The 14,307-nt window shown below is 39.1% G+C and overlaps 1 protein-coding gene and 1 long non-coding RNA gene across 2 annotated transcripts; one reads left to right on the top strand and one right to left on the bottom strand.

The window, feature by feature from the left end:
* Positions 1-386: 386 nt before the first annotated feature.
* Positions 387-2,041, bottom strand: LOC147513026 (uncharacterized). The gene is made up of 3 exons (XR_015217322.1): positions 988-2,041; positions 836-909; positions 387-731 (listed from the first exon to the last, which is right to left on the bottom strand). It is a non-coding gene; the product is annotated as an uncharacterized LOC147513026 (long non-coding RNA).
* Positions 2,042-6,919: 4,878 nt separating this feature from the next.
* On the top strand, positions 6,920-7,810 carry LOC147513025 (uncharacterized). The gene is made up of 2 exons (XM_086598845.1): positions 6,920-7,246; positions 7,406-7,810. Exons 1-2 carry the CDS (start codon positions 6,920-6,922, stop codon positions 7,808-7,810), a joined length of 732 nt encoding a protein of 243 aa, XP_086454971.1.
* The last annotated feature ends 6,497 nt before the right edge of the window (positions 7,811-14,307 follow it).

The raw sequence follows: 14,307 nt of genomic DNA, 5'->3' as shown, positions 1-14,307 counted from the left end.
TAAATTTAACAAACTCGGTGTAACTCATCCGGGTTGGGCTCGGAATCCCTACAGTTGGTGTAGCTACCGGTTAGGCGGGTTTTGTATTGACCCTGGTTGAATGGGAACTACTAGGATTCCTCCAGTCTCCATGATGCTAGGAGCACTTCTTGTTCACACTTAAATGGAACCAGTGCAACTTCTTGTTCAGACAATGTTAATAAGGTCTCTTTTCAATACAGTTCCAAGGTTCTAAAGAGGGAGATTAATAGACCAAAGACTACATCACAAAGGTAAAGAGAAGTCTAACAGTAGAATCAGACCCAGATTGGAAAAAACCTAAAAAACACTTTGTACCCTCACTAATTATCCATAACGACAAGATTGATTACCAAAAGGAGGAAAAGTAGAAAACTTGATCGTTCAGCATATTCTGATCAAATAAAATTGTTGATAATCTGTGAGACACGCACCATCATTCTCTACAGATCCTTGTATCAATTTTGCAGATATACAATACAGATATACATCAGCTCATAACAAAACTTTGCATCTAAGGTGTGCTGCTGACTGTGAACAATCTTTCAAACAAATTTGCAGAGACATTTGGGGGTGTGTTCCACTCCCCAACTTGCTAATTCGCATGAGTTACAAAAGAGGCCACAAGAGAAGGACTATATAATGTCTGACCAAAATTGTCAGTGTCTTGTTATGAAGGCTATTGACTCCCACTCCAAACTACAGATGACATCCTGTATTAACATTCAAGCAGCATAAACATGTTACAATATAGTATTAGGTCATAGACCAGAAAATCTAGTTCCTCACATAGCTCAGTAAGGTGGTTCAAACTCACCGATGGGTTCTGCGGGTTGATGTCTAAGCTGTTGATTGCACAAGGTTCAGCCAAAACCTCAAAATGTTCCTCACCTGTCGGATAAGAATACTCAGCAATAAACTCTGATTAAAGACATTAAAAGCTATCAAATATTCCATTAACTGGACTACCTTGCTCAACAACCGCAAGAATCCCATCTTCTGAACACATCAAAACGGATAATATCTGTGCAGAAGACATACTGTTAACATTTGTAGACTGCTTGTAACAATCATATTGGACCTCCCAAACCTCACTTTCAGAGGGTGAATGTGATGCAGTCTCACTCGATCCAATTCCGGAGAGAAGAATTGGTTGCTGTTGCCACCGTAGATCCCAAGCAAAAACTGTACCTAAAGAGCCTCCTGCCTTAATCACATGAGAACAATCTTGCTAAGAAATTCCTGGGATACTTAAGTCGGGTTCATATTTGTATTAGACATTGTGTGTATCACATGCATACCATATTTGCAAATCCATAACAGATGAATGATCCATGATAATAGATTAAGATATTTGAGGTCTCAAATGAACAAATTTTATCAGTAAGCACCTTTAAACCCTGGAGCTCTACTGACTTCACCATGAATGTTTTCCTTGCTTGCTAAGAAGAATCCTTCTCAAACAAGTATTGAAATCAAATTTGACTTAAAGACTTCTGTACAACAGAAATTACACTGGCTCTGCCATCATAAACTGTAGTAAAATGTATGTGCATATCATTTAGGTGTTAGAAGGAACCAATCTGAACAGTTTACCAAATCAGTATATAGAACGGGATTGAATTCGAACACCAACTAATCTCTCCATACACAGATCTCTGTGGTTGTCTAGCCGCTTCCAACAGCCAACTATCCGTTCCCAATATTTGACACGGTAAAGGGAGTCACTAGGACGAGAATGTCAAGAAAAAAAATAATAATGGCTTTATCAAGTGTGAAGAAAATGTATTGAAGATGGCGCTTATCAAGTGCAGTTCTTTAGGAAATCTGTTATTCAGGGGTTTACAAGTGTGGGAAAAAAAAATACTCCCTATTAAACCAACAAATGCAAGGAACAAAAATAGAAGAATCAGAACCATTTTGCAGGTACTCTACCAAGAATGTAGTTTACGGCTCATATCAAGTGTAGTTTTTTGGGCAATCCGTCATTGTGGGAAAAGCAAATTAAAGATACCTAAGCCCTTCACTGTCAGATGAAGAGGTGGCACCTTTATCCCCACTCGAGCCCTCTCTCTTTCAAATCATTGCCATGACTAAATTCATTTCCAAGAACAAAGAACAGACACAAAACTAACTACAAAAACAAGATACACACCAAATCAACTATTACAACTTGAAAAATAACTATATTGGGTTACTGAATGTGGGTCGAGTACGTAGTGACCGATATATACAAAACAAAGTTAGCATCTAAGGTTTCCAAGATCAAAACAATGCCTCTGTACAAATTGAAAACCCAATTTCCTTTTATTACTGATTGAATCCTCAAATATATCCAATTTGAACTACAGGAATGGTCTAGGAATTTTCTATAATAAAGTACCAATTTAAGTAAATTCCCTCAAAAAACCTAGTTGCCTTCGTTTTCTCATCAGTGAAAACAAGAGCCAATTAACACACACAGAGATAAAAGCTTTAGTTCTCAAAGAGAATAAACCATCATGGTTAAAAAAGGATTAGAGAGTATTGGAAAAGCATACTATTCAACACAAATAGTTACACTTTGAAGATTAATTTAGAGAAACAGAGTAAATATTCACAAGATCAAAAAATGATACGAACATTCCACACTATTTTATAATCATCCTAGATATCCCATGGAAACCATTTTATTAGAGACCTTATAACTAGCTTTTAAAACAAACATGCTGACATGGATCATAATATTTAATCTCTTAATGAATGGTTTATGATATTTTAACATAATTCTTATATTGAAAGCTATTGCATTGCACGTCCAATTATATTTTAATTTCTTTTTTAGATAAAAGTGTTGTGTTACTCATTGAAAAAGAAAAATCAACACAGAGAGAGACTGACAAAAACAACATAAGCTGGAGCTATATCTTTTGTGCATGAGGATTACCAACATGAGTACAAAGAGTCTTACTTATCTAAGAAAATTCATTCAACGAATTACTCAATATTTCTTAATTGAAAAAAGAAAAGAAAAAATGATTGCGAGCAAACAATAAAAGTTTATGCTCACTAACTCGGGTGGCTTTAACTCGGGTGGCTTTGGAATAAAAATCTCACAGTAATTGCAGGTGCCGACTAGCAAAGTCGGTAAAACCTTTGGGTGATGATACCAGAGGTCTGCATTAAAGAGTTACTGATCTCATTTAAAAACAGGCTTACCAAAAAAAATATATATATATATCTTACAGTAGTGACAAGGTGCATACTCGTTTCTTTTTAGTCTAGTATAGAGTGTTGTAGATGCCACAACTATAACAGCATGGCATCTCAATAAAAGGCTATAATGCCAATGAAGGGGGTTTCTTGAAAACCAACACGCCTATCTCCATATACATATAACAAAGAAACCGTATGAGGTCTTCAATAAAATAGGTTCTTCCATCAACGTAAGCAGCAGAAAAAATAAAAAATAAATTAAATTTAAATAAAAACATTCATCGAAGTATACATGAACACCAATTAAAAATATATATATGTAAAAGATTAACAAAGCCTTATCTTAATGTCTAACTTGGCAGAGATGAAATTGTACCTTCGTGCAATTTTGTTTGAAAAATATACTTCATGGCTTCTCAAGTTTCGTCATACATGTCCTCAAAACTATAATACATGTCACCTTAGTTTGAAACCCTCAAATTCTACTTGTAACTAACGCGTGAAGGTTTTTGCACTGAACACATCTCAACAGAATTCCCTTGCACTTAATTCCTACGCTCTCGAGAATGCAATCACTCCAAATCTTACTACTTGCCAATCTCACTACCACATTTTTGCTACATCAAATCTATAAAAATGTCCGTTGGTAGCCCAACACTCCATATAGAAAAGGTGGTGTTGATCAGTAGCATTATCGTAAGCAGATTATAATTGAAAAAAAAAAAAATACTTCTATGTGCCAGATTTTCTCTTTACACTAGCGACAACTGTGTTATACATGTTATTAACTATTTCAACCAATCCTCCACTTAATCCTTCATTTCTCAAAACCAACCATTTTAACAACATAAGCACTTAATGGTATGCCTTCTCTAGGTCAATGAAGAACCATATTAAGATATTTTTCCGTTTTATCTACACATCTCTAACATTAGACAAAGTAAGAAAGCTGCCTCAATTTCATAAACTGGATCATTAATTCACTGCACACAAATTGATTTTGGAACTGTATGTCTGCCTAGTTCTTGTATATAGGATTATAGGTGTAACAATACTTAGTCTTTGAATTAATACACCAATACACCACAAACATTAATCCTAGCTAAGTGAGACAAGCCAATACATCACAACCAGATATGGTCCGAAAGCCTTCACTATACAGAAATTGATCCCCCATTCTTTATTCTAGTTACATTTACATCACAATTACCAGAGGCACATCAAAGCAGCTATCTAGGCACTTTATCATATCTTCTCTAAGTCAATGAAATCCATATGGTGTCCTATTTCCTGTTACTCAACCATTGATGAAGTAAGAAAGCCTAATGGAGTGAGAGTAGACAGAGTATCCTTCCTCAAAAAACAGATGCATCATCCTCTCCAAAATCCTTCCTGAGTAGACAGAGTAGTGCAAGACTGCCAAAGAGTTGAGATTGCTACCTCATAGTCTGATGGTAAAGCGGGTTTTCAACGTAATTAAAACATGATTTTTTTCTGGACTTCTGAGGTAGAATGGAGGCTTCAATCCGCATTGAGGCAAAACATTTCATCTTCCAAACTCTACGCAGCTTGTACACTTACAGGGTTGTGGAAGAAACTAGGAAGAGGAAAGGTGCAATAGTTTTTAAACTTGACGAGGTGATATGGATTCAAAACTCAGCTTTGGAAGGGTGCAGCTGGTATCAGAAAAGATTCAGAGGCAGAGTTATCACAATCAGAAAGAGGTCGAACAGATCAGGTAGATTTATTAGCATCAAAACGGGAGGGGATGGTTGGAATTCACACGGATGTCAGCAGGTCGAGGATACCAGATTCCTACCGCTCAAAACCACACTGTTCAGAACACAAATACACAGTGTAACCAGAGTTTAAGGAATGAAGGTATATCCTACGCAGAAATGTTGAGAAATGGGTCGCCATCAAAGATCAGAGATGGGTATCCATTTGGGGGTTAAGTAAAAAAAGTGGAATCCTGCAACCTTCACCAAGATCACGGCCAATGATGTTCCCGTCGAGAATATTTGTGGTTGTTGGTCAACAGTGGGCAATGTGGAGCCTCATGATTCCAACACGCTGAGAGAGAGGATTGGCAGTCACGGAAGCAGAAGGCCTGCATCTGCAACGTGGCAATATAGGGTCTACGGGATCAAGATATGAAGTTCTACGAAGGCAAGATAGTCAACAGAAGTGGGCCGGTTAAGAACTCCCATTTTATTTCCTAGGACTCAACATCAAGCTCCACAGGATCAAAACTTATCCTTGGTGAATCCACAGCAGAATATGACGGGTGGACCTGAACAATGTCTCTGCTAGGTACCAGTTCAATCCAGCCCACAATCATATCTTTCCAGCCAGGCCCACAGATGCACAAGACAGTCACTTTTTAGGCCCATATGCTTCTAATAGGGCCCAATCCTCTTTATCTAATTCAGTTCCTGAGTCCAGCTTTGTTGGGCCTCATGATGCGGGCTTAAACATGTCAAATATACCACCTGGGCTACATGATGCGGGATTAAACAACATAAATACATCACCCATCTATCATTTCAACCAGTGCAACCGTTCTTTAGTCTTTACAAACTGGAAATGGTAGACAGAACGAGTCTATAGAATCACGAGATGGGCTTGGTGCCATTCTTACTTTTAATACCCATCCAGCTCCTCCAATAAATGGAAATGATAGCAGCAGTGATCAGCCTGACAAGGGCCACCGCCAGTCTAGTGATCAACCTTGGCAGGAGACTTCTCTGAGGCCGATATAGGTGGATCATCCTGCACATCTCCGAGTGAGAGGTGTCCAAATCCTCAATCTCCTGGTCGAAATGTTTTGAATATGAGAAGGTCCATGGGGGCAGTAGCACTTCTTCAGTCTGATATAATAACTCGGCATAATACATCGAAAGATTCTAACCTGTCTGATTTGACATGGCATCCTGCTAGTGCTACTGGCGAGGTTGGGGTGAAAGGGTTTGTCAGGAGTTGGCCATTGCAGAACATAGTTTGGAGAGTCCTTTAGAAATAGAACCCATTAATGTGAGTGAAGGCGTTGGAACTATTGAGTTAGCGAGTGCCAGTTGGTTAGAGAGTCATTGAGAGGAGTTTGCGAGGTTAGCTGGTCTGTCTTTTCAAGGGCGTTGGGAAGACGCCCTTAATATCTTTAGTGACATTATGGGATCACAAAGCAGTCGTAACACACCTCTGAATAATGGTAATGATCTGGTTTTGTCTGAAAGGAGAGAGGAAACTTCGTCGGTTATATTCCCTAACGACAACCGTAAACTAGCCAAGGAGGTTATGAGGTTATCGTCTACTGTGAATTATAGGGACCCACCCAGTGGGGGCAGGAGGAGTGTGAGGGGTAATAAGAATAGGGTAATAAGTTTTCTTAATGACACCAAAGATCTTGTCTTGGAATGTTAGAGGATTAGGTGATATGGATAAAAGAACTCTTGTCAAGGATTTTATACGTCAATTTGGGGCTTCGATTGTTACTCTACAAGAGACTAAACTGGAAGTGATAGATAATAATGTGATTCAAGATATTTGGGGTAGGAATAATTTGGGGTGGATTGCCACTCCAGCTTTAGGTACCCAAGGTGGGGTATGTGTGATTTGGGACAAAGATGTGATTGTTGTAGAAGATTCCCTTATTGGGGCATACTCTGCTACCATTTTGTATTATAAGATTGGAATCCTTGATAAATGAATGTTTTTAGGAGTACATGGTCCATCTAATAAGAGTGATCTCAAGGATCTCTGGGAAGAGTTAGATAACGTTCGAGCTTACTCTGTGTTGGCTTCGTGGTGTCTTGCAGGGGATTTTAATATGATAAGATTTTCTGAGGAGAAGAGTGGTGGATGCGCCATTAACTCGGGTATGAGGACATTTTCTGACTTTGTTAATCGGCACGATTTGCCCGATTTGGTGGATCTGCCGTTTGTTGGGGGTAATTTTACTTGGTCAGACCACAAAGTGGACCCTATACTTGTTCGTCTTGACAGGTTTCTCATTGATACTGGATGGGAGGATAAGGTCCCGAACTTGATCCAAACCATACACTCTGCTCCTATTTTTTACCATCGGCCCATCACTTTGGAGTGTAGAAAATCTTCTAAGAGACCCTCTCCTTTTCGGTTTGAGTTAATGTGGCTGCTTGAACCGTCTTTTGAAGAGTTGGTGAAAACTTGGTAGGGTGAAGGAGTGTTTGAAGGACGGCCTAGTTTCATTGTCGCAAAAAAATTGAAGTTTGTTAAATCTAAAATCAAAGTGTGGAGCAAGGAAGTCTTTGGGAGTATGGAGATACGAAAAAAGAATTCCCTTCAAGAACTTAAGGAATTGGACACCGTGGAGGAGCGTAATCTAACAGAAGCTGAAAGGGACAAGAGGGAGGTGGTTAAAAGAGAGTTAGAGAGAGTGGTCTTGATGGAAGAGATTGTGTGGAAGCAAAGATCAAGGGATAAGGAGATCCAAGAAGGAGACCAGAATACGAAGTATTTCCACAGCCTCGCAAATGCTAGGAGAAGAGTTAATTCGATTTCCAAGTTGAACATAGGGGGCTCTATGGTTGATGATGAAGAGGCAATCCGTGAGGCGTGAAATTTTTACAATGTAATTGTACAAAGAGCCTATGAGATACAGACCTCAACTTGACAATCTCGAAGTTAATCAAATTTCGGTGGAAGATAAGGAGTGTTTGGAGCAACTGCTTATGGAGGAGGAGATTTTTGGAGTTCTGAATTCAATGGATGGAGACCGCGCTCCAGGCCCTTATGGGTTTCCTGTTGAATTTTTTAAAAAGTTTTGGACTACTATTAAAAGAGATTTTTTGGAGATGGTGAGAGATTTTCAAATGAACTGTTTTTTGGAGCATAGTTTAAACCATACTTTTCTCACTCTTATTCCTAAGGTGCATGGGGTAGTGGACATGGGGGATTTCAGGCCTATTAGTCTTGTGGGAACTGTTTATAAAATTATCTCCAAGGCTCTTTCTTTGAGGTTAAAAAAGGTTCTTGACTCGGTTATCTCGTAGGAACAAGGAGCGTTTATTTCCGATAGACAAATCCTTGACGGTGTTCTAATTGCTAATGAAACCATTGATGATAGGATTCGTTCTTAGACGCCTGGGATTGTATGTAAGGTGGACATCTCCAAAGCCTATGATAATGTGAGTTGTTCCTTTTTAGATTATATGTTGAGGCGGATGGGTTTTGGAGAGATTTGGAGAAGTTGGGTCCGTAAGTGCGTTTCGTCTGTCTTTTTCTGTCTTAGTGAACGGGTCTCCCGCAGGGTAGTTTAAGAGTTCTATGGGTTTAAGGTAGGGTGATCCTTTATCTCCCTTCTTTTTTCTCATTGTGGTGGAAGCTTTGAGTGGAATTATTCAAAGAGCCAATGAGTGGGGTGTTTTGTCGGGGTTTTCTGTAGGGAGACACTATTAAGATCACTCATTTACAATTTGCATATGACACAATCATCTTTTTGGGAAATGAGGGGAATCAAGTTAGATACCTTAGAGGTCTTCTTGCTTGTTTTGAGGCGGTATCAGGCTTGAGGATCAACATTGCTAAGAGCACGGTGTATTGTGTAGGAGGGAGTAATAGTGCAGTTCAGCTTGCTAGTGTCTTGGGGTCGTGTTCTTCCGGCGTCTTACTTAGGTCTTTCTTTGGGCGCTGCGAATAGGTGTGTTTCTATTTGGGACCCGGTGATAGAGAGATATGAGCACAAGTTGGCTTCTTGGAGAGGTTGTTACCTCTCGAAAGGGGGTAGAGTGGTCCTAATTAAGAGTTCCTTGTCTAGTCTACCCGTTTATTTCATGTCGCTCTTTTGAGCACCAGTGAGTGTTACTAAGTGGTTGGATAAGATTTTGAGAGATTTTTTATGGGGTGATTCCGAGGAGGCACATCACTACCATCTTGTTAGTTGGAATAGGGTGTGTACTTCTAAGGATCAAGGTGGCTGTAACGCCCGTATTTAAAATACGTATTTAGTTATTAATTTATTAATTAAATTATTTATTTAAAAATTCGTTGGATTGGATTTGGATATGTGGGCTGGTTTTCGGCCCGAAGTTCATGTTGGGCTTGGGTTTCAAACCCAAGTATATAATCACATTGTTCTAGAGAATAGGGTTCTTGGAGAATAAAAATAATAAAAATAGAGGCAGAGCTAGAAACTCGTTTGCTAGAGCGTGGGCCAGCGATTTTAATTCGGACTTCGGAGGAATTTCGCCGAGTGCATTCATTATTGTGAGTAGATATTTTATAGAATTTTTTATTAAAGTCTCATTCTATCGGTTTCTTTCAGGTTGAAATCTATGTGTTTATTAAACTTGAAACTCGGAAATTTTATTTGAACTGTTGGAACTGCGGATATCGCGGCCTTTAAACCGCCGAAGCTCGAGAGAAGTTAATTAATGGCGCAAGCCTCACAACAAGATTTCGGCTTGTGTTTCGTTTAGACTCTTTGTCACAGCCCGAATTTCTAAACAATTAAAAAAAAATGAATATTTGAAATATAAATATCTCAAACATCACTTGGTTCAATTGTCTAGAAACCCAGGCTATGACGGGGTGGATACTACACATGTCAAAACCCGAAAACCCACATCATAAAGAATCAACTTAACAACAATAGTCCCCAAATTCCTCAACTATCACTTTATTAAAAACTTTCTTCCATCCCAATACAAACATAAACAAACTTTAAGAATAACAGGTCTTCAACATTGTATTTCATGTCATATGAAAATGTAACCTACGTTATTACATCCTTCCAATAAGATCAGACCTAAAAGAGAACTAACGGACTGCTCTAGGCAAGAATCCCAAATCAAACGCCGCGGTTCCACTGCCTTCCACCTATGTTCCCAAGAACACACCCACGTTGCCAAAACAAAGCAAACATGGGTCAGCAAAATGGAATTTGCTGGTATGAGTAGACTAACCACATATAACCATTATCATACTTTAATTATTCAAACAATCACTTTATTTTATCCCATAACTCAATCATTCACGGCTTGGAAGGCAGGTAGTTAGTCATTTTAACCGCATAATTTCTTCCCAAGCAAGACTTCCATTATATAACTCATTATAATACCTCATTTTAATATCTAAACCATTGAATTAAAACTTACCGATATCCACTGCTGTATAAGGGTAGGACCGCGTCCCTGCACAAAATATTATTAAGTCCTACCCTCCTGCAAAAGAAAGTTAGAACTTGTATATATAACATATGTAAATATCCTATATGCATTCAAAAGTAAGCCCAACACACTCACATAATCAAATCAATTTCTCTTGTAAAATTAATCAATTACTTTTCTTATACACCCACCCTTTAGTACCTACTCCACGATTTGCACTCCACACATTTGCCAAATCACACATTTCTATGTGTCTCTCTCCCACCGAATACCACAATCTCATAGCCATCTCTGGGCTTTCATACACATATTTCATAGCCTCTTTGGGCACAAAAACTCAGGTCATTCATGGCACATTCAATGAATACCTTAGGTCATTCCCGCCACATTCAAGGAACACCTATCATATCACTAACGGGCCATTCATGGCACATTCAATGAATGCTTGGGAATACAACTAACCCGCAAGGCCCTGGGTATTCCTGCCACATTCAAGGAATACCCAATCCTACATTCCCGTACACTCAAGGAATACAACTAACCGTTAATAATACCTTAGTTCCTCTTTAGGCAAATAACTATAATCGGTCATTCATGGCACATTCAATGAATAACGGGTCATTCATGGCACATTCAATGAATAATAATTTTATATAACACTAACGGGCCATTTATGGCACATTCAATAAATGCCCACCTACATATGACATCATCAGTCATAAAACTCAATTCCAAAACTTGAGGCCTGGAGAGTTCTAAAAGGGTGCGGTAAATTTTGTTTACGCATTATTGTACTTTATTGCATAGATTATTTCAGAGAACGTAGGAATATCTTGATTCAAATATTTTTGGTGTACGCGTTATTAATTTCATGAATGTATAAGTGTCGTAACGTTGTATATCGCAAAAGACTGAAAAAATCACAAAGCAGTAAATACACGTACACAAGTATATTTATAAAGGTCCTAGCCTAAGATCAAGTATGCTAATAGTCCTAGACCTATCTTAATAGCCCAAATCATAATCTGAGTTAAAAAGTCAATTTGGGTCAACTGGTCAAAGTCAACTCTGGTCAAAGTCAACCATCATGGTCGAAGTCAAACTGTCGTTTCCATGTTCAACAGGTTCGGAGTCATAGCCATGGTTCATGGCTAAGATCAACGTGCATGGCTCATGGGCTCATGACTAAGGTAATGATTTGGACCCAACTGGCCAAACCCAAACCTTAGAACCCGAAAGTCTAAAAGTTGAAAGACCCAAGTAGATCTATTTTAAGTCCAATGGACTGGCCCCAATCAATATTAGAAACTGGCCCAAAACAGTTAAGTGGTTCGGTCCAAAAATTGAACTGAAACCGACCCTAAAACTAAAAACTGAAATTTCGGCCTAGCCACTAAAAGAAATCGGCCCAAGACAAAACACTTAAACATTTCGGCCCAACAACTTAAAATAGAATCCGGGCCCAAACAAAACCAAAAGGTTTTGGCCCAAGGCCCAAAGCCCAAATCGGCTTGGTACTGTTCATCTTCTTCCCTAGCTACCACCACCAGCCGCCACCAAAATTTTCCGGCCACCCACTCCCATTTCGACAAGTCGGTTGGACTCACAAACAAAAACCCTCTAACATTAATTAAGGCATAAACCTCAATTCCTTAAATCTAACCTTCCCCAAAACTAGATCTGGACACAAATTTCGGCCACCATTAAAGCTTGTTCCAAGCTCCAATCGACAGCCCCCAACCATCCCCACTACCACCAAACATCATCAAACCCAACCAACAACAATATCAAATGATTCAAACAACGAAAATCACCCATCAAAAACCCAACCCTCAGTATCACAGTAATGGCGTTCGGCGCCATTAAAGCCTCCCTCAAAGCTTCCCACCGCCCTCACTCGACAGCCCCACACACACAACCAAACAATCCATTCAATCCGACGAAATTTAGAATCACAAGGACAAGGTTTCAAACCGCATCAGTACCGGCGATGCCATTACTGCTGGATACAAAGCTTCGACAGTTCTATCAAACCCACAAATCTCCAAATCAAAACAAACAACATGAGTTCACACAATCATCATGCTAGGCGACGCCATTAGCGCCTGTTCAAAGCTTGAATAGAGCTTCCACAGTTTAATTACAAAAAACGAAATTCAACAAAGTTAAATTATACAAATGACACGAAGTCCAATACAACAGGTTTTAACAATGCTACAGGACGCCGAGTAATGAACAGTAAAAATTTAGTGAAAACATTGGACAATAAAATGGTTTCTGTATTCCGGTGAAATAGCAAAATAGCTACTCACCTTAACTAACAGCTCGACGAATTTTCCTAGCCCGAATCGTCGTGCTCCACCTCTCCAGCAAACTAGCTTCTTTCTCTGCCTCCATTTTTTTTTATATTTTATTATCTTCCAAACCCTATTCTCTAGAACAATATGTTTATATACTTGGGTCCGAAACCCAAGCCCAACACCGACTCGGGCCCAAAACCAAGCCCACGTATCCCGAGTCCAATCCGACGAATTTTTAAAATAAATAATTAAATTAATTAATTAAATAGAAAAATACGTATATATAAATAAAACACGGGGTGTTATACTCTTTTTGTTTGTGGTTTTGAAACTTTGAACTTAAACTGTCGAAGCTCTGTCAGAGCTTGGAGGCGTTAATGGCGTCAGCCTCAAAGAAATCATCCTACATAGTTTTAACTCTTTGTTTTGTGTGGGTTTTAAACTCCTAGTGTTATGAAGTGTTGGGTATTTGTATTGAATGTGGATTGTTGGTAGATGATGGGCGAGGTCGGGTTTGAATTTGGTGGAGGCTGTCGAAGGTGAGAAACAGTTTTTATGGTGTCGCCTGTCTGGATTGGTGGTTGAACTCTTGTGCTATGACTTTGTATTTCTTGGTTTGATGTTGGTTGTAGTGGGAGGGTTGAACGATAGATTGGGTGGGGCTGTTGAAAGCTCCAAGAAGCCATTAATGGCGGACGGTCCAGATCTACTTTGTAGGAGTGAGATTGAGGTAGCAAATCGAGGTGGAGCTTTCATTAAAGTTATAGGGTTTTTGATTTGGGTCAAAACCGATTTGATGAAGAGGAGAGTTGGTGGTCGGAAAATTTTGGTGGCTGGTGGAGCTGCTGGAGGAAGGAGATGACGGCTTGGGCTTGGGTCGGGACCAAGTGGGTCGGTTTTGGTTTAGGCCCGATTCTATTTTAGTTGTTGGGCCCGATTTTATTTGGTTTAGTTTGGGCCCAGTTTAGGTTAAGTTGTTTGAGCTAAAACTAGTTGGTTTTGTCTTGGGCCTTAGTTGGTTTTGGGCCCGATTTTATTTCGTTTAGTTTGGGCCAGTTCTATTAGTTTTCTTTGGGCCGGTTTCTAATTTATGTGGGCTGGTCCTTATGACCCCAATTGGGTCAGGTTGAATAATAAGTTGGTTTAGACTTTTGGGTTCTAAGGTTTGGGCTTGGCCAATTGGGTCCGAACCATTACCTTGGTCATGAGCCCATGAGCCATGCACCTTGACCTTAGCCATGAACCATGGCTATGACCACGCACCTGTTGAACATAGAAACGACAGTTTGACTTTGACATTGACCGTTGACTTTGACCGTTGACCATTGACCGTTGAACATTGACCGTTGACTGTGGACTATTGACTTTTTCCAGTTTTTCTCATATTTAAGAATATGGACAAATATAGTAATAAAATATTGTCGAAAATTATATAACGTTGTTTGTCATTATTTAATTAAGTTTTGACGTGAGTAGTGCAATATAATATTGGCACGTAACTAGAGGGGAATTCTGATAATAAGAATTTGATATATATGTTTTTATGAGTATTAAATTATATACGAACTTAAATTCATGGACTTTGATTGTGGACTGTTGACTGTTTAATTATGTTACGTTTTTATATATTAAATTGTATGGACAAATCC

Source organism: Coptis chinensis, chromosome 3 (assembly GCF_015680905.1).
Source record: "Coptis chinensis isolate HL-2020 chromosome 3, ASM1568090v1, whole genome shotgun sequence".
Classification (NCBI taxonomy): Eukaryota; Viridiplantae; Streptophyta; class Magnoliopsida; order Ranunculales; family Ranunculaceae; genus Coptis; species Coptis chinensis.
Note: the sequence above shows the minus strand (reverse complement) of the source record. Positions and strands in the feature narration are given on the sequence as shown.